This window comes from Zea mays, chromosome 7, assembly GCF_902167145.1.
Source record: "Zea mays cultivar B73 chromosome 7, Zm-B73-REFERENCE-NAM-5.0, whole genome shotgun sequence".
NCBI classification, from domain to species: domain Eukaryota; kingdom Viridiplantae; phylum Streptophyta; class Magnoliopsida; order Poales; family Poaceae; genus Zea; species Zea mays.
The window spans coordinates 39,229,708-39,249,197 of record NC_050102.1 but is presented as its reverse complement, the minus strand read 5'-3'; the positions used below and the strand labels follow the sequence as shown (position 1 = coordinate 39,249,197).

The 19,490-nt window shown below is 52.6% G+C and overlaps 1 protein-coding gene across 2 annotated transcripts; it reads right to left on the bottom strand.

Moving 5' to 3' along the window:
* Positions 1-5,894: 5,894 nt before the first annotated feature.
* Positions 5,895-19,052, bottom strand: LOC100277465 (uncharacterized). Of its 2 annotated transcripts, none has more exons than XM_008653016.4 (2): positions 16,516-19,052; positions 5,895-6,313 (listed from the first exon to the last, which is right to left on the bottom strand). In XM_008653016.4, exon 1 carries the CDS (start codon positions 18,677-18,679, stop codon positions 16,631-16,633), a length of 2,049 nt encoding a protein of 682 aa, XP_008651238.1. In that variant the 5' UTR covers positions 18,680-19,052; the 3' UTR covers positions 5,895-6,313; positions 16,516-16,630. The 2 variants fall into 2 exon arrangements, with proteins under 2 accessions (XP_008651238.1, NP_001348221.1); NM_001361292.1 differs by having other exon boundaries at positions 5,952-6,318; positions 16,516-19,008.
* Between the last annotated feature and the right edge of the window lie 438 nt (positions 19,053-19,490).

Sequence of the window (19,490 nt, the reverse complement as noted above, 5' to 3'; positions counted from 1 at the left end):
TAGTAGACCGGCCTTTGGACGAGCAGCGCATGCCCTTCTTGTCTCTCGACTACGATCGCGACGCTGACCACCTGAGTGGTTGCGGCTATGTAGATCAAGAGGGCTTCTCCCGCAGCAGGGGGCACCAAGATGGGCGTATTTGTAAGGAGTGCCTTTAAGTTTACGAGGGCTTCCTCGGCCTCAGGGGTCCAAGTGAAGCGCTCGGTCTTCCTTAAGAGGCGGTACAAGGGCAGCCCTCTTTCGCCAAGGCGCGAGATGAAGCGGCTCAGAGCCGCAAGACATCCCATGACCCTCTGTACTCCTTTCAAATCTTTGATAGGCCCCATGTTGGTGATGGCCGCGATTTTCTCCGGGTTGGCCTCGATGCCCCGCTCAGAGACGATGAACCCCAGGAGCATGCCTCGGGGGACTCCGAAGACACACTTCTCGGGATTGAGCTTCACGCCCTTCGCTCTCAGACACTTGAATGTCGTTTCAAGGTCGGAGAGGAGGTCGGAGGCTTTCCTCGTCTTGACAACGATGTCATCGACGTAAGCCTCGACCGTTCGGTCGATGTGCTCTCTGAACACGTGGTTCATGCACCTTTGGTATGTTGCACCTGCATTCCTCAAGCCAAATGGCATAGTAGTATAACAGTACATGCCAAAAGGCGTGATGAAAGAAGTCGCGAGCTGGTCGGACTCTTTCATCTTGATTTGGTGATAACCTGAATAGGCGTCGAGGAATGATAGGGTTTCGCACCAAGCAGTGGAGTCCACAATTTGATCGATGCGAGGCAGAGGGTAGGGAACCTTTGGACATGCCTTGTTTAGACCAGTGTAGTCTACGCACATCCTCCACTTCCCACTTTTCTTTTTCACAAGCACAGGGTTAGCTAACCATTCGGGATGGAATACCTCTTTGATGAACCCTGCAGCCATCAGCTTGTGGACCTCCTCGCCTATGGCTCTGCGCTTTTCTTCGTCGAAACGGCGCAGAGGCTGCTTCACGGGTCGGGCACCGGCTTGGATATCCAGTGAGTGCTCGGCGACATCCCTCGGTATGCCGGGCATGTCCGAGGTACTCCACGCAAAAAACTTCGGCGTTTGCGCGGAGAAAGTCGACGAGCACTGCTTCCTATTTGGGGTCGAGCTCGGAGCCGATCCGGACTTGCTTGCAGGCATCGTTGCTGGGGTCGAGGGCGACAGACTTAACCGCCTCAGCCGGCTCGAAGTTGTCGGCGTGGCGCTTCGCATCAGGCACCTCCTGGGAGAGGCACTTCCCGGGGACGATCTCGTGAAAGGGCGCCGCACCAGCCCGGATCGTGGACAAATCGATGCCCAAGAGCCCGAGGGTCTCGGCGTAGATGATGTTGAGGTTGTTGCCCCCGTCCATGAGGACCTTGGTGAGCCTGGCGTTGCCGATGACGGGGTCGACGACGAGCGGGTACTTTCCTGGGCTCGGCACGTAGTCGGGGTGGTCGCCTTGGTCGAAGGTGATGGGCTTGTCGGACCAGTCTAGGTAGACTGGTGTCGCCACCTTTATCGAGCAGACCTCCCGGCGCTCCTACTTGCGGTGCCGAGCCGAGGCGTTTATCGCTTGCCCACCGTAGATCATGAAACAGTCGTGGACCTTGGGGAACTCCTCTGCCTTGTCGCCCTCCTTCTTGTCGTTGTCTTGGCCTTTGCCATCTCCCGCCGGGGACCCGGCTTTATGGAAGTAGCGTCGAAGCATGACGCATTCCTCAAGGGTGTGCTTGACGGGACCCTGGTGATAGGGGCATGACTCCTTAAGAATCTTGTCGAACAGGTTGGCCCCTCCGGGAGGCTTCCGAGGGTTCCTGTGCTCGGCGGCAGCGACAAGATCTGCGTCGGCGGCGTCGCGTTTCGCTTGCGACTTCTTTTTCGCCTTCTTCGTGCCATGCTGGGCGGACGCCTCGGAGACGTCTTCCTGCTGGCGTCCCCGAGGCTGCTTGTCCTTCCGGAAGATGGCTTCGACCGCCTCCTGACCAGAGGCGAACTTGGTGGCGATGTCCATCAACTCGCTCGCCTTGGTGGGAGTCTTGCGGCCCAGTTTGCTCACCAGGTCGCGGCAAGTGGTGCAGGCGAGGAACGCCCCGATGACATCCGAGTCGGTGATGTTGGGCAGCTCGGTGCGCTGCTTCGAAAACCGCCGGATGTACTCTCGCAGGGATTCCCCTGGCTGCTGGCGGCAGCTTCGGAGATCCCAGGAGTTCCCAGGGCGCACGTACGTGCCCTGGAAGTTTCCAGCGAAGGCCTTGACCAGGTCGTCCCAGTTGGTGATCTGCGCAGGAAGCAGATGCTCCAGCCAGGCCCGGCGGCGTCGGAGAGAAACAGGGGGAGGTTGCGGATGATGAGGTTGTCGTCGTCCGTTCCTCCCAGCTGGCAGGCCAGCCGGTAGTCCACAAGCCACAACTCCGGCCTTGTTTCCCCCGAGTACTTGGTGATGGTAGTCGGGGCTCGGAACCGGGTCGGGAACGGCGCCCGTCGTATGGCCCGGCTGAAGGCTTGCGGACCTGGTGGTTCGGGCGAGGGGCTCCGATCCTCCTCGCTGTCGTAGCGTCCCCCACGCCTAGGGTGGTAGCCTCGGCGCACCTTCTCGTCGAGGCGGGCTCGACGGTCGCGGCGGTGGTGCTCGTTGCCGAGACGACCCGGGGCTGCAGGCGTCGCGTCCCGCGTGCGCCTGGTGTGGACCGAGACCTCCCGCATGAGTCGGGAAGTCGTTGCGCGATGCTCCGGGGGGCACCCTTGCCTTCGAAAGGCAGAGCTTTCGGCCCGTCGGACCGCAGCATCCTCCAGGAGATTCTTGAGTTCTCCCTGGATACGCCGCCTCTCGGTGGTGGATGGCTCCGGCATTGCTCGGAGTAGTATTGCCACTGCAGCCAGATTCTGGCCGACCCCATTGGAGGCCGGGGGCAGCCTTGCCCTCTTGATCGATGGACGGTGGCGAAGTCGCGTCGGGGATGGATTGCACCGTCATCTCAGGTACGAGGCTAACGCCCAGCAAGCCCTTCGTGAGTGTGCTGGTGTCATCTGTCCGCTTGGGGTTGGCACGTTGCGGGGAAACAACATCTGTCGTTGTCTTAGGTGCGAGGACAACGCCCGACATGTCCCCCGTTGGGGTGTCGGCGTCGTCGACTCGTTCGACAGCCGACGAGGTGCCGCCTCCTGCATGGCCACGGTTGCCCCGTCTCCTCCTCCTGCGGCGAGGAGGGTGGCATGACAAACCCGGATGCTGCTCTTCCGCCACGGGGGGAAGATACCGTCGAGTCCGCCGCCGCCGGGCGAGCTAACGACCATCGTGGTTGTTGTCGCGCTGCGGGGGGAGGAGTACCATGTCGTAGCTGCCGTCGAGGGACATGAACTCGAGACTCCCGAAGCGGAGCACCGTCCCGGGCCGAAGAGGTTGCTGAAGACTACCCATCTGGAACTCAACGGGAAGTTGTTCGTTAACACGCAGCAGGCCCCTACCTGGCGTGCCAACTGTCGGCGTTTCGACCCCGGGGGGTCCCTGGACCGACGAGTAAATTTGTCGCTGCAAGTCCCAGCCCAGATGGGTTGGCGCAAGATGGAACACAAGGGAGAAACGCGGCTCGTATTATCTCGCACTAGCGGGGTGTGCTCGTAGTAGGGGTTACAAGCGTTCGCGAGAGAGAGAGAGAGAGAGAGAGTGAGCCTGTTCGTTAGCTCGTTCCCCCGCGCGACCCTTCCGCATGAAGGCCCTGGACCTCCCTTTTATAGATGCAAGGAGAGGGTCCAGATGTACAATGGGGGGTGTAGCTAGGCGCTAACGTGTCTGGCAGGGAAGTGCCTGAGCCCTGTGTACATGCCAACATGGCTGTCGGAGAAGTGCTTGAGCCCTGCGTAGGCGATAACGTGGCCGTCGGAGAAGTGCTTGAGCCCTGTAGAAGCACAGCTGTCGGTGCTGCTGGGATCCTGCTGACGTCTCCCTGCTTCCGTAAGGGGCTGAGAGCCACCGTCATCATGGACGCACGCGGGGAGCCATCATTACCTGCTACCGGGTCGAGCCAGATGGGACGCCGGTCTTGTTCCCCTGTAGCCTGAGCTAGCTAGGGGTAGGGTAATGATGTATCCCCCGTGGCGCGGTCGGTCAGTGCCCAAGGTCGGGTGAGGCGGAGACTTCTCCTGAGGCCGAGGCCGAGGTCGGGCGAGGACGCGATTCCTCCCAAGGCCAAGGTTGAGGCCGAGCCCTAGGGTCGGGCGAGGCGGAGACCTCCCGAGGCCGAGGCCTAAGGTCGAGCGAGCCGGAGCTTCCTGTTGCGCCCGAGGCTGAACTTGGCTGTTGTCAGCCTCACCCTGGTGGGTGGCACAGCAGTCGGAGCGGGGCGAGCGGCGCTGTTTTCCTGTCAGATCGGTCAGTGAAAGGGCGAAGTGACTGCGGTCACTTCGACCTTGCCGACTGAGGCGCGCGTGTCAGGATAAGGTGTCAGGCGATCCTCGCATTGAATGTGCCTGCGATACGGTCGGTTGGAGAGGCGATTTGGCCAAGGTTGCTTCTCGACGAAGCCTGCCCAAGCTGGGCCTCGGGCGTGCCGAGGGTGCGCCCACTGCCTTTAGGAGGCCCTCGGGCGAGACGTAACTTCGACCGGGACTACAGTTCCCGCCCGAGGCTAGGCTCGTGCGAGGCGATATCGCGTCCCTTGGGTAGACGAAGCCTTGACCTGAATCGTGTCCATCAGTCTTTGCGGTTTGTGCTGATGGTGGTTACCAGCCATGTTTAGGAGTGTTGGGGGTACCCCTAATTATGGTACCCGACAACTTTTGATATAGTCTTAAAGTTGCATTGAAAGAGAAAAGGTGAACTTGGAAAAAGAAAGGGCTTCCATTGCATTCCGGTATCAATGAATCTTGTCTTAAGTTCTTGTGTTCTCATTGCCTTTTGCTCTTATTCGATATTTTGGTGAGGCAATGGGGCTAAAGGGCCAAGTTTTGGTGCTTAATGTCAAAGTGGGAGAAATTAAGGCCAAAGCAAATGAATCGGTCAACCACTTGTGAATTTTAAAAATTATACAAATAGATTCTTTGTGTTTGATCAAAACCCTCTTATTGCAAAAAATTGTTCTCTTGTGGGGAAGAAATTTGAGTATGGGAAAAAGGGGAGTTTTTGGCATTCGATCAAATTTACTCTTGAAAGATCTCTTGGTTTGCCAAAACAAGTGTGTTTGACATAGAGATAGGAAAAATAATTTGTTTTGTGAAAATAAACCAAGTGATGGCAAAAGTGATCCAAATATGCCAAATTGATCCAAATATGCCAAATTCCTGAAAAATTATATTCGTCTTCAATTTGATATAAATCTGCACTTTGAGCTCTTTTAGTTATGTTAGCTTAAAATGGGTTGGCATAAATCACCAAAAAAAGGAGATTGAAAGGAAAATATGCCCTTGGGCCATTTCTATAATGTTTTGGTGATTAGATGTAAACACATTATATGAGAACTAACATAATGTTGAGCAAAGGTATATGAAGATCAAGTATGAAGGTGAGTTCTAGACACTTAGTCATTTTTTTATGTGCTAAACAAGCCCACTAGACCAAATAGAACTTTAGACCCAACACAATATAGCCTTCCTAAATCCTAAGTATATACCCACACAATCCCTTCAAATAAATTCATCCCTAACCCTCTATATGATCATCTTTTTTGCTAAACTTCGGTCTATTCAGTTAAAACCAAAACTAAACCAAAAGAACCAAAACCGAAATTCTCCATTCCGTCTACATAATTTGGTTCTAGTTTTCTAGAAACGGAATTTTCTAAAAAAAACGACGACCGAATCGAACCAAACGTCCAGACCTATGCAAGGCTAAAAGGGTAGACTCACATGATCAGGGTCTATTAAGAGATAAACAAGGCAAGCCTTCACCACAAATAATTTCACAAAATCATTAATGCAATGACCTACGGACAAACCTGGCTCCGCGGAATCTTCAATTCCACAAGGTATCCAAATAACTTTGCCACATATGGACCAACATTTCCCAACAGAAGCGGGCACATTTCCAGCTAGATAATTTACAGATATATGTACAGAAAATGAGTTCCAACAGCGACAACTCATAACACGAAGGTTAAGGCTGAAACTCAGCGCCAGCCACGCCAAACAAGCTTCCTACAGCAGCACACATTATACTTCAAAAGCGAGATCATCTAGAAAATTGGCTAAGGCACCTAGGTTATCAGGCAACATATACAATGAACGGCTGATGTTCTGTTGATGATAGCTTGGTCACCTTATGCAAGCCTCTTTCAACGCCAGAGGAACATTATGCTAGTTGGAAACCTCCACTGCTGGACTGAAACAAGGATACCATAAATTTAGGACTTCTAAAAGACTAGTAATTAAACAACCAAGATCAACCACATTTGTGTAGTTAGCTAAAACTTAGGAAACAGGGGAAAACTGTTACTCAAGTAAATTATGCAAGCATAGAAAAAAACACTTAACGATGCACAGGGTTTCATTCTAAAATCATATACATCACGCAATCAGCATATTCCGGACCAACACGAGTTGGGGTGGGATCAAGCATGCAAAAAAAGACAAGAGGATCTGAATCTAAAGTGGATCAAATGACTTAAGAAAAAAAATAAAATAGTACAATATTACGCTAAGAACCGATATGTAAGTGCAAAAATACAGGAAAAGTACAAAGTAATAATGTGCACAGCTAATTAGATTTATGCATAAATCATCATGGCTTGGACAATTGTAAGTTCACATCAGGTATGTAGAAATACACTCAACTGAATAAAAGAAAACCAAAAGAGGCACATGTGTGACTGCAAACTAGAATAAAAGCCAAATAACACAAATCAATAATAAATTCACAGTAAAAGTCACGTGTGCTAACTCATGATATTTGCTACCCAAAATTTACAAAAAATATTTCTACAGGCTATGAAGCAGTCTCCTGCATGCTTATGTTAATTATCAGTTTTCATGCATAGATGTACAAGATGTCTCTTCCATATTATAAAAACAAATAAAAGTTTTAGCTATCAGATAAATCTGACAAAAAATTGAGTTATAACTATCCAAAACTTTTGTATGCACTAAATTTGAAACCATAACAAATTGAGGCAAATATGAAAGTAGGTAAACAGTTAATAACTATCACTGCATAGCATATGAACCACAATAATTTTTTGTGAAAACCACATGCAAAATACTTGCACAAATATAATAGAGCAATGAGCAAAATGTCTGTTTCAAAAATGTACAAGTGACAATGGCATACACAGGGAACAACTGATCATTTGTGATAATGAGTGGAGGAACAAAGAGCAGTTGGACATAGAATAGCTAGAAAGAGACTTCAAATCAGTGAAAGATATTGGTTTGGGTCTAAACCAACAAAACAGGAAAAAGGGTCACTCTATTCAATAGTTTGCCACAGAAATATCTGAAGCTTGGTCAACATGATTTTAATGCCCGCTGACCACATACAACAGATGTTTTGTTTATGAAGTATTCTATTATAGCATGCATACATAACAGGAACCACTAAACCAGTGATGTCTAGACATATCAAAGATTTTGCACAGTCAGCAGCACAAGGCACCTACTTATTGGAGGAGAATAGAATAATTGCATTAACCAATACATGTGGGATACATGTAGTAGCACCCCTAATGGACTGTATACAAGGACTAGGCCCAAAAGCGAAAAACATACTCTAACACCCCCAGAATCGAAACTCTAGCAACAACAGATGTTGAGACTTGGAGTGAAACTCTGAGAACACCGACATAGGTAGGCCCTTAGTGAAGATGTCAACGAACTGAGTAGTCGTCGGAACATGAAGGACGCAAACATCACCGATGGTGACGCGCTCATAGACGAAATGGAGGTCGATCTCGACATGATTTGTCCGCTGGTGCTAGACGAGATTGGTGGAGAGAAAAACTACAATGACATTGTCGCGGTAGATGAGGGTGCTACTGTAGATAGGGCTGTGAAGCTCCAAAAGGAGCTGCCGAAACTAGCATGTCTCAGCCACACCGTTAGCCACGGCATGGTACTTGGCCTCGACACTCGAGCAGGAGACAACATGTTGCCGCTTTGACGACCAGGAGACACGAACATCATCATCCATCAATGGCGACGCGTTCGCAGACGAAATGGAGGTCGATCTCGACATGCTTTGTCTGCTGGTGCTAGACGAGGTAGGTGCCCGAGCCGGTGGCCGACAGACCCACGCAAGGGCTTGTTGAGCCGCCACCGACGAAGACAAGGGCCAAGGTAGCCACCCAAGGCCCGATGATGTTGGACAGGGCGAGGGCGGGAGGGGAGGCTGTGATGGCCAACAAACCCGCGCCAGGGCTGGCCGAGTCGCCGGCATCGAGGACGAGGGCCAAGACAGCCACCCAGGACCCAACGGCGGCTGGACAGGCTACGGCTAGTAGAGAAGGGGAGGAGAGAGGGGGAAAGGCCGCACCGGGGTGGGGGAAGACCACACCGGGGCGATGAGGTGGCAGGCAGCCAGCCATGGCTAGCGGTGGCCGAGAAGAGAGGTGGGGAGAGAGAGAGTCAGCAACTAGGGTTGTAGCTAGCGGCTAGGGCAGGAAAGAACTCCAATACAATATTGGAGGAGAATAGATTAATTGCATTAACAAGTACATGTGGCATACATATAGTAGCACCCCTTGTATACAAGGCCTATGCCCAACAGGAAAAAACATACTCTTAACACTACTCCATTAGTGACAGCTCACCATTTAGATGTTTTGGTGGGCTGGTGGCCAAAGCTGCAATTTTAAGGAGCCAGGCATTCAACATTCATACAATTAAGACTGCCAAACTTCATAAGCCCAATATGCTCATCATTGAATCTTTTAATGATCAGGACTACAAACTTAGTGTAATAGGATTCTAAGTTTCAAACACATGAGTTTGCTACAAGAATTCTTGTATAGTGCACCAGACATCAATCTTTGCTACCACACATAATCTTGATGAAACCTTGTCTCATAGGATCTGGTAGTTCAAACTAAACAGCTACAATGGTATCCTCTGTAAGCAACGGGACTCTTACTCTCATCGAGAGGATGACACTAAGAGTTGGAGCGATTTTCTGTTTATTTTCTTAAATTCTACACAATGTCATACCCTTAGAAGGGTTGGGGACACATATTTATAGCCCTAGGGGCTGCACTACACACTAGACTACACACTACAACACACAAGTGTTGTCCTCTAGATACTAAAGTGCAGTCAAAAGACTGCTACTGCTGATGTCCTACAGCAATCAAAAGACTGCTGCTACTGCTGTCCTGCAGCAGTCAAAATACTGCTGCTGCTGTCCTACAGCAGTCAAAAGACTACTGTTGTTGTCCACTGCTGCTGTCCTACAGCAGTCAAAGGACTGCTGCTGTTATCCACTGTTACTGCTGTCCTATTCACCACAAAACATAGATGTTGTCCTGCACACGAAGACCACATGACTTATTCCATCATTCTCTCCCTAAGTCTTGTGTGTCGTCTTGTGGGAAAGTTCAACCATCTCGGATCTGGAACAAAGCTCAAGGAACTTGATTCTCCCAAGGGGCTTGGTGAGCAAGTCTGCAAGCTGATCCTTGGTGTTGATGTAGCGCGCCTTGATGCTCCCTTCTGCCAAACAGTCACGGATGAAGTGGTACCTCACCCGGATGTGCTTGCTCCGTTCGTGGAACACGGGGTTCTTGGCCACGCCAATGCAGACTGGTTGTCCACCCTGAGTTCCACCGATGTCGTGTCTCTCCCGAAGAGATCACCGAGCAATCTAGCCAGCCAGAGTGCTTGAGTTGAAGCGGTGGAGGCCGCTATGTACTCAGCCTCGCAGCTGTACATGGCCACCACCTGTTGCTTGACCGACTGCCAGCTAATGGCGCACTTGCCGAGGAAGAAGAGGATCCCGCTTGTGCTTTTGCTAGTGTCGATGTCGCCAGCGTGGTCGTTGTCGCTGTACCTGTACCCGACAAGGTGTGCCTCCCCAGGGCACCTCGAGTAGTAGAGACCGTGGTCAAGAGTCCCTGCAACATAGCGGACGATCCTCTTCACAGCCTGCTCGTGCTCCATCGTCGATCGTTGTAGGAACCGACTAACGTAGCCGACGGAGCATTGCAAGATCTGGTTGTGTGTGGACGAGGTAGCGAAGGCTCCCCACAAGACGCCGGTATTGAGTAGTGTCTACCTCCTCTGTCATGCTGTCACGGATCAGCTTCATCCTCTCCTCCATCAGAGTGAGAGTTGGATTGCAATTAGTGAGCCCAGCCAGCTCAAAAATGCGCTTGGCGTAGGCGGTCTGACGAAGTGTGATCCCAGAGTCACTCTGGTGCACCTCAATCCCCAGGTAGAAGGAGAGATGCCCCAGGTCACTCATCAAGAAGGTTGCCTTCATCTCTTCCTTAAACGCCACCACCTCTGCATCCTTGGCGCCGATGATCACCAAATCGTCGACGTAGACACCCACCAGCAGGGCATTTTCTCCATTGCACCGCCGATAGATGGCCGCTTCGTGCGGGCTTGGCATGAAGCCCATCCTCTTGAGCGTGGAATCCAGCTTGGCATTCCACGCCCTCGGGGCCTGTCGCAAGCCATAGAGGGAGCGCATGCACAACACCTTGCCCTCCTTGCCAGGGATCGTAAATCCTGGCGGACCGTGTACGTAGACCTCCTCCTTTAAGTCGTCGTTAAGAAACACAGACTTGACGTCCATGTGATGAACGTGCCAACCCTCCAGGGCTAACAGCGCAAGGAGTCACACGGATTCCATCGTGCCACGGGGGCGAAAGCATCGTCGAAGTCGATCCCCTACTACTGTAAGAAATCGTGTGCCACCAAGCGAGCCTTATGCTTGACGATGGCGCCGGCTTCATCCCTCTTCAGTTTGAACACCCACTTAAGGGTGATCGCACGATGACCATGAGGGAGATCAGCGAGCTCCCAGGTGCGGTTCGTCTCAACCGCGCCCATCTCCGACTGCATCGCGACACGCTAAGACGCGTGTTTCTCAGCCTCCGCAAAAGACCGAGGCTCGCCATCGCCGCATGCAAGATGCAACTCTCCCGCCAGAATGCGAGACGCCGGACCCGACCAATCGCTTCTTTAATCGTCATCGTGGAGAGGTCTAGCAGAGACTCGATTGAGCGAGCGATCTGCTTGTACTTCTCGGGGTTGCAACGGAAGAGCTTCTCGACGGCTCTCTCCTCATCGTAGGTGTCATCGCCGAACTGTACCATCTTCTGCAACACAGTGTTGAGGCGAAGAGCAAAGTCATCAACATCCTCACCTGGCTTGAAGGTCATTGTCAGGGCCTAAGGAGGCCCATGGAGGGGCTGCGGTAGCAGCAGCGATGGGCCCTCTAAGGAGGATTAGATAAGGATAGTTAGAGATAAGATTAGTTGAGATTATCTAGGAGATTAGTTGAGATTATCTAGGAAGGTTATCAGTTAGTAGTTGTTGAGAGTTTTTAGGAGAGTTTTAAGGAGATAAGGATCTCTAGCTAGATAGGGACGGCCAGCTGGCCTATTTATGTAATCAATGAATGAGAAATAAAGTAAGCAAGAATTAGAAGGGAAACCCCCCCCCTCTTGCTCGGCCGCGGGCAGAGACCCCCGGCCGGTGTCCTGTGAACAGTAACCGCGAGTACTGTTCACGCATGAACAGTACCGCACCACCTCCACCAGCATCCCCAACCATCGAATTCCCTCTCCAATCCCTCACCGATCTAGCGACCATAACATCCGCGAGTACTGTTCACGCATGAACAGTACCGCACCACCTCCACCAGCATCCCCAACCATCGAATTCCCTCTCCAATCCCTCACCGATCTAGCGACCATAACATCTGGTATCGGCTAGCTTGGGTTTCGATCTGATCCCATGGCTTCTGCTCCCAATTTCGCGGTGTCATCCTGGCAATCGGCGTCCCCATCTTCATGGACAACGCTGCATGTCACCTTCGTCACATCGTCCTGGCAACCGACGTCCCCATCTCGATGGGTTGCGCCGCATGCCACCTTCGTCACGCCATCCTGGCAACCAGCGTCCCTATCTCCATGGGTAGCATCGCCTGCCAATTTTGTCACCACATCCTGGACGCCAGCGTGCCCATCCCCAGGGACAACGCCAAATTTCATCACATCATCTTCGTTGACGGCGTCTCCGTCCCCATGGGCGACGCCACTAGGGGCAGCCACGACTCAACAATCACCAGCTCCATCGATGGGAGATTTGTGGACCAACATAAGGGCTGATCTCACAAAGATGCAAGCCACGCTCCAGAAGGTTGAGCAAGGGATGCTGCAAATCAAGGCAGCAGTGCAACATGAGCAACACCAGCTGGCGATGTCCACACGGCTCCGGGCGTCGGCGGCTGTGGGCATACAAGCTGCTGCTCGTGGCTTCCTTGCACGACAGAAAGTGCGGGAGATGCGCCGGCAGATGCTTGAGGCAGCCTTGGTGACGGTTGACCTCGGCACACGTCGACGCGACCTCACCCTGTCGGACGGCCATCAACAGTGGCACCAGGCCGCTATCTCCAAGTGCGAGCATGGTATGTGTCCCGCGGGCGACGAACTTCAACTCTACGACAGCGGCAGTAGGGAAGGCACTCCTCTCGTCATCGGCAAGGGCGCACTATTTAGCGCCACCACATTCCGCTACCGTCCGCCACGAGGGCGCCTCCGCTGGTTATTGTTGCGACCTACGCCAGGTGCCCGTCCATGTGCTCCCCTTTCGTCTAGATGGCGTCCATGGGATCCAGGTGGCTGCACACATGCAAGTCCAATGCGCGGAGGGTAAAAAAATCAGATTCGGAATAATAAGATAAGCCGAGATGTAAAAGGTTTGTCTTCTAGGTGTCTGGTTTTGGGTCAAGTAGACTCGGTCTTTGAGGACCCGTCATGCTGCAGCTCGAGGACGAGCTGCTTGTCCAGGAGGGGTGTAGTGTCAGGGCCTAAGGAGGCCCATGGAGGGGCTGCGGTAGCAGCAGCGATGGGCCCTCTAAGGAGGATTAGATAAGGATAGTTAGAGATAAGATTAGTTGAGATTATCTAGGAGATTAGTTGAGATTATCTAGGAAGGTTATCAGTTAGTAGTTGTTGAGAGTTTTTAGGAGAGTTTTAAGGAGATAAGGATCTCTAGCTAGATAGGGACGGCCAGCTGGCCTATTTATGTAATCAATGAATGAGAAATAAAGTAGGCAAGAATTAGAAGGGACAAACCCTCCTCTTGCTCGGCCGTGGGCAGAGGCCCCCGGCCGACGTTCCTGCCCATCGATACCCCTCTCCAATCCCTCACCGATCTAGCGACCATAACATCTGGTATCGGCTAGCTTGGGTTTCGATCTGATCCCATGGCTTCTGCTGCCAATTTTGCTGCGTCATCCTGGCAACCGACGTCACCATCTCCATGGGCTGCGCCGCATGTCACCTTCGTCATGCCGTCCTGGCAACCGACGTCCCCATCTCCATGGGCTACGCCGTATGCCACCTTCGTCACACCATCCTGGCAACCGGCGTCCCCATCTCCATGGGCAGCATCGCCTGCCAATTTTGTCACCACATCCTGGACGCCGGCGTGCCCATCTCCAGGGACAACGCCAAATTTTGTCACATCATCTTCGTTGACGGCATCTCCGTCCCCATGGGTGACGCCACTAGGGGCAGCCACAGCTCATCAATCACCAGCTCCATCGATGGGGGACTTGTGGACCAACGTAAGGGCTGATCTCGCAAAGATGCAAGCCACGCTCCAGAAGGTTGAGCAAGGGCTGCTGCAAATCAAGGTAGCAGTGCAACATGAGCAGCACCGGTTGGCGTTGTCCGCACGGCTCCAGACGTCGGCGGCTGTGGGCATACAAGCTGCTGCTCGTGGCTTCCTTGCACGACGGAGAGCGCGGGAGATGCGTCGGCAGATGCTCGAGGCAGCCTTGGTCACGGTTGACCTCGGCACACGGGGGCGCGACCTCACCCTGTCGGACGGCCATCAGCAGCGGCATCGGGCCGCTATCTCCAAGTGCGAGCATGGTACGTGTCCCGCGGGCGACGAACTTCAACTCTACGGCAGTGGCGGTAAGGAAGGCACTCCCCTCGTCATCGGCAAGGGCGCACTATTTAGCGCCACCACATTCCGCTACCGGCCGCCACGAGGGCGCCTTCGCTGGTTATTGTTGCAACCTATTCCAGGTGCCCGTCCATGTGCTCCCCTTTCGTCAAGATGGCGTCCATGGGATCCAGGTGGCTGCACACGTACAAGTCCAATGCGCGGAGGGTGTTCGCCTTATCTTATGGGGTAAAAAAAAAATTCAGATTCGGAATAATAAGATAAGCCGAGATGTAAAAGGCTTGTCTTCTAGGTGTCTGGTTTTAGGTCAAGTAGACTCGGTATTTGAGCACTCGTCATGCTGCAGCTCGAGGACGAGCTGCTTGTCCAGGAGGGGTGTAGTGTCAGGGCCTAAGGAGGCCCACGGAGGAGCTGCGGTAGCAGCAGCGATGGACCCTCTAAGGAGGATTAGATAAGGATAGTTAGAGACAAGATTAGTTGAGATTATCTAGGAGATTAGTTGAGATTATCTAGGAACGTTATCAATTAGTAGTTGTTGAGAGTTTTTAGGAGAGTTTTAAGGAGATAAGGATCTCTAGCTAGATAGGGACGGCCAGCTGGCCTATTTATGTAATCAATGAATGAGAAATAAAGTAGGCAAGAATTAGAAGGGAGAAACCCTCCTCTTGCTCGGCCGTGGGCAGAGGCCCCCGGCCGGCGTTCCTGCCCATCGATACCCCTCTTCTTGCGGGCACGGTCGCTGCCAATGCGGATCGCTACGATGGCGTCCCAGGCTTCCTTGGCAGTCCGCTTCTGGGAAAGCGAAAAATGCATCTCGGGCGGGACTACAGCAATGAGGGCATCTAGTGCCCGTCGATCCTCGTAGTAGTCGACGTCGTCATACCGAACTGCTTCCCACATGTGGCGAACCTGGAGCCGTACCCTTATCACTGCGGCCCACTCGACGTAGTTGGTCTTGGTGAGAGTAGGCCACCCACCGCCGGGACCGATGTCCCTGACAACGGCATGGACCCCACGGTGACCATGGTATCGATCCGGGGAGGGAGAGTCGCGCCGCCTGTAGAGGCCGCGATCTCCATGGACCCGGCCGCCACCACCGGGAGCACAGTCGGCGCGTCTGCGCCCATCTGAGCTGTCGCCGCGTGCATTCTCGCCCGGAGCACTGTCGGCGCGTCTGCGCCTATCTAGGCTGTCGCCGCGTGCGCCCTCATGGGGGTGCATGGCTGCCCATTGAGTCGTCTGCTCTTGCGCTGCATCCCTTGCCATCCTTAGCTCGTTGTTGGTGTTGCCATCGCCGGAAACAGAGCTGCCGGCGCTACTCAGCCTCGAGCTCTGTCTCTGCCTCTGCTGCTTCTACTTCCGCTCTCGTTGCTGCCAGTTCCGCAACCGCTAGTCGTGCCACCCTCGCCGCTGTCGCTGCTCGCTCGTGTTCTTGTGCTGCGGCGACCTTGGGCTCCTGCTGGCGCCACGCACTCGAAGTGATCGAGTGTAGAGACATGATGTGCTAGCGAGGGGTCGTTGCGTGTGGAATAGGCTCTCTCAGATGAACGGCTGCTCGTCCGAGCAGGAGAGGAAGGAACAGTTGGAGCTCTTGCTGCCGGCTAAGTATAGAGAGAGGCGCGGGAAGGAGATGAGCAAGAGATGTTTAGGCTGCAAGACAACCTCCCTCTAATGCCAATTATAAGCAACAGGACTCTTACTCTCATCGAGAGGATGACACTATGAGTTGAGGCGATTTTCTGTTTATTTTCTCAAATACTACACAATGTCATACCCTTAGAAGAGTTGGGGACACATATTTATAGCCCTAGGGGCTGCACTACACACTACACTACACACTGCAGCACACAGGTGTTGTTCTCTAGATAATAAAGTGCAGTCAAAAGACTGCTGCTGCTGCTGTCCTACAGCAGTCAAAAGACTGTTGCTGCTGCTGCTGCTGTCCACTGCTACTGCTGTCCTATTCACCACAAAACAGAGATGTTGACCAACATGGAAATGGACTAGAGATGGTCACCTAATGGTTATGCAATAAAATCATCATCTTCCTTACTGGAAAAAGAATAAAGTGACTATTTAGATTTTCCTAGGATGCAGTGTATAGACATAACTAGTAAGGGCCATGGGCCACAGCTGAGGATCATGTGCACTATACGGTTTACCAAATGGGTGACATACAACCTCTTCTGCAACTACAGTATAGATTTATTTAACCAAAGCACTGAATCAGCAATGAGGTAGAGAAATTAGGAGGATAGCTAGATAGTATAATTAGTCTAGATCTGCGCAGAAGTATACAGTATAGCAAAATATAAAATTTAAAGTACACATGAAACTCAGTGACATACACAAAGCAACCTTTAAGGAAAATTATGAGCACCTACTGCCAAGAAAGTCCTATGAAGTACCCAAAAAATAGCATATGAAGAATAAGGACAATTACCAGCTGAGGAATTTTAGCCAGCAGTTGGCTTGATGATCCCAAAGTGAAGCATAATGAAAACTTCAAAAATAAAGGTAAAAGAAGGAGATTACTGCCTTCTAAATAGATACTCCAGCTACATAGTTAACTGTCCAATCCATTCGTCAACCATCCCATAGTCAATGCTTAGCTCCCTCAACGGTGGAATGTTTTCCATGGCAAAGATCATGAGGTGGGGGTAAGACACATTGTAATGATCAAACAGCACAAACTGGACAAACACGTTTGGACTGCAACTGTGGCTGAAATAGCATGCCACATTCCTTGCCCTTGACACATCAATTGCAAATTTTAACTCAGGAATAGAAGGATGGTCTGGCGCCACATAATCAGGGTAGACATCAGATATATCACCCCAATCCAACCACCTTGGAGGAAACCTACTTGGACGCACCAAGCAATCGCCGTTTGCTGCCACAACCTCTGACTGCTGGTGAGTAAGGATAATCCCGCTGAACTCACAAATGAATGTGCCAGCCTTAATGAGATCCAAAGACCGAACTCCCCACCCAGTCTCCCTTGACCGGAATACCTCAAGCCTATGTTGAAGCCCCTTCTGACTAACCCTGTTGGGGCAACTAGGTGGGCATCTGCAGTATGGCCCACACTCATATACCAGTGGCTTGCCTCGTAGCAGGGTTCCAGTCCTATCATATGCAAACTCGCCACCATTCCTCCCTGCACAGTTACATCCAATTGAGCAAATCTCAGCACAATCACAACCACCACCACCACCTTCAGCAAACTTCCCCTGGACAGCAGAGGTAGGAAATATTGGACGTGCCAGATATTCGAATAAGAGTGGGTCCTGATCATCATCAACATCATTGAAGAGTGCAACTGACAAGGTATCACGGCCCATGGAGATATCAAAGCTCAAATACCCTGTTGGCCTTATAGCAAACACATCCACCTTAAGCTGTTCAGCTACTCGATAATTCACACTACCCATGGGTTCTTGGCCCTCAATCCGCAGCAGTCTATACTTATAAACACCAAACCCAGATTTCCCACGGTCGAGCCAGTAGTCAACAACCTTGTAGAGGCCATCGTAGAAGTAAACCTTACCAACAGGGCTTCGTCTTGACTTGACAGCACGGATTACACGAATCTCAATACCATAAGCCATGCTGCGCTCGAGGGCAAGATTGCCGCCCTCCAGCTTCTGATCGACGCAATGCTTGTGGAGGTTGGGATCACGGCCGCCATGCCCAGTGTACACAAGTACATCGCCGTGATCATCATCATCCTCATACCCACCAGATACAATTATAGATGTGGCTATAGGCTCCCCAGATGCAGACCTCCCTGCACTGACATAATCAATTCCGGCCTGCACCTGGCCATGGAGTCCAAGCACGCAAAGCTCCATGCGGAAGAAGAAAGCGTCACCCACCGAGATCCCGGGCATCGGCCCGACGATGCGGCGGTCGCGATTGAGCCAGAGGTCGTGGTCCCCCATGAGCGCTGCGGCACGCAGGTCCGCGCGGACGCGGCGCCGGTCCCTGGCAACGCCGAACCCGGCGACGGCCGCAAGGCCGAGGGACTCGGCGCGCTCGTCGTCCCTGAGTAGAAGCCCGCGGAGGCATTCGAAAGTGATGCGCGCCCTGCGCACGAGGTCGCGGAAGTAGATCTGGTCCTGCACGCCGAGCGAGGAGACCCGCACGAGGTCCGACGAACGCGGCCGGCGCTTCTTCACGACAGACCCGGACCCCGACTGCACCACCGCCGGTGCGGCCGCCTCCGGAGCTAGCGCTGGGATGATCGCCCCGGACCTCGCAGACGAGAGGTAGAGGCCCGCGAGGCGGTAGTACTCCCGAAGGAGCGCGTCCTCGTCCAGGTTAGGCGGCAGCGACTGCAGCGGCGCCATCACCGGAGCGGACGAGAGGTCAGGAGTCGCTGGCGACAGAGGCGCCGTGGCCTCAGGAGCCGGAGCCGCTGCATGCTGCTGCTGGGGCGTCTGGGTTGGGGGCGCAGGCAGCGGCAGGGGCCCGAGCTCTGGTGACGCGGGCTCCGACTTGGGCTCCCTCTTGAGGAACGGCAGGAAGTTGAGGTCTATGGACTCCGAAGACCCGGCCGGAGACGATATCGGCGACGACGACGGCGAGGATTCCACCACATCCATTTCCACAACCAAACTTCCCTGTCCGTCCTCCCTTGCCTCCTCCGCTCCAAAACTCCCCAAACGCTCGCGGGCTCGCGGCGCGTAACGGAGACGGCAAGGTGAAGGCTGACGTGGTCTGCAGGGGAGTGGAGGATTTCACCAACTAATGACTGGTTAGATGACGTTGGTGCAGGCAAGAAAAAAAAATGGCAGAACGAGGCAGAGGTTGCGAAATCTCCAAAATGGAGCGCCCTTCACCGGAGCGGAGCTCGAAGGAATTGCGAAAATGGAGCGGAGAGGAGGCCGAGAGCAGTAGTCTAAAAAAAGTAGATGCCCCACTTTCTCGTGCTCTCCACAGTTACTGACAACTTGGCAAGCAGGCCCTCGGACAACTGGTCTGGTATTCCGTATAAAAACGGCATTTATTATGATTAGTAGTAGCTCGGGACCCGTGCAGGGTTAATCTGATATGAATATTATCATCGGCGGTGCGTTGAATGCGCTACAGCTAATATCTGGCTTAAAAGTTGCTAGCACGACAATCCACTGACAATTGTTTGTCTATATATGTATTAAAAAATTAAACAAGTCATATCGAATAGTTATATAGTGACTAGGTATATACCCGTGCGTTGCGACGAAAGACAAATTGACGAGCCTCCAACCGCTCAAGGCCTAGCGACGTGTGGCGTGACTGCAATGGTGATGGGAACGCTCGTGGGAAACAGTGCCTCGTTGCAGAGGATCACGAGCCTAAGCACGCCACCACTCAACGCCATGAGTTCCATCATCCTTTTGCGGGGCTGCCATTGCCACGAGCTCCATATATAAA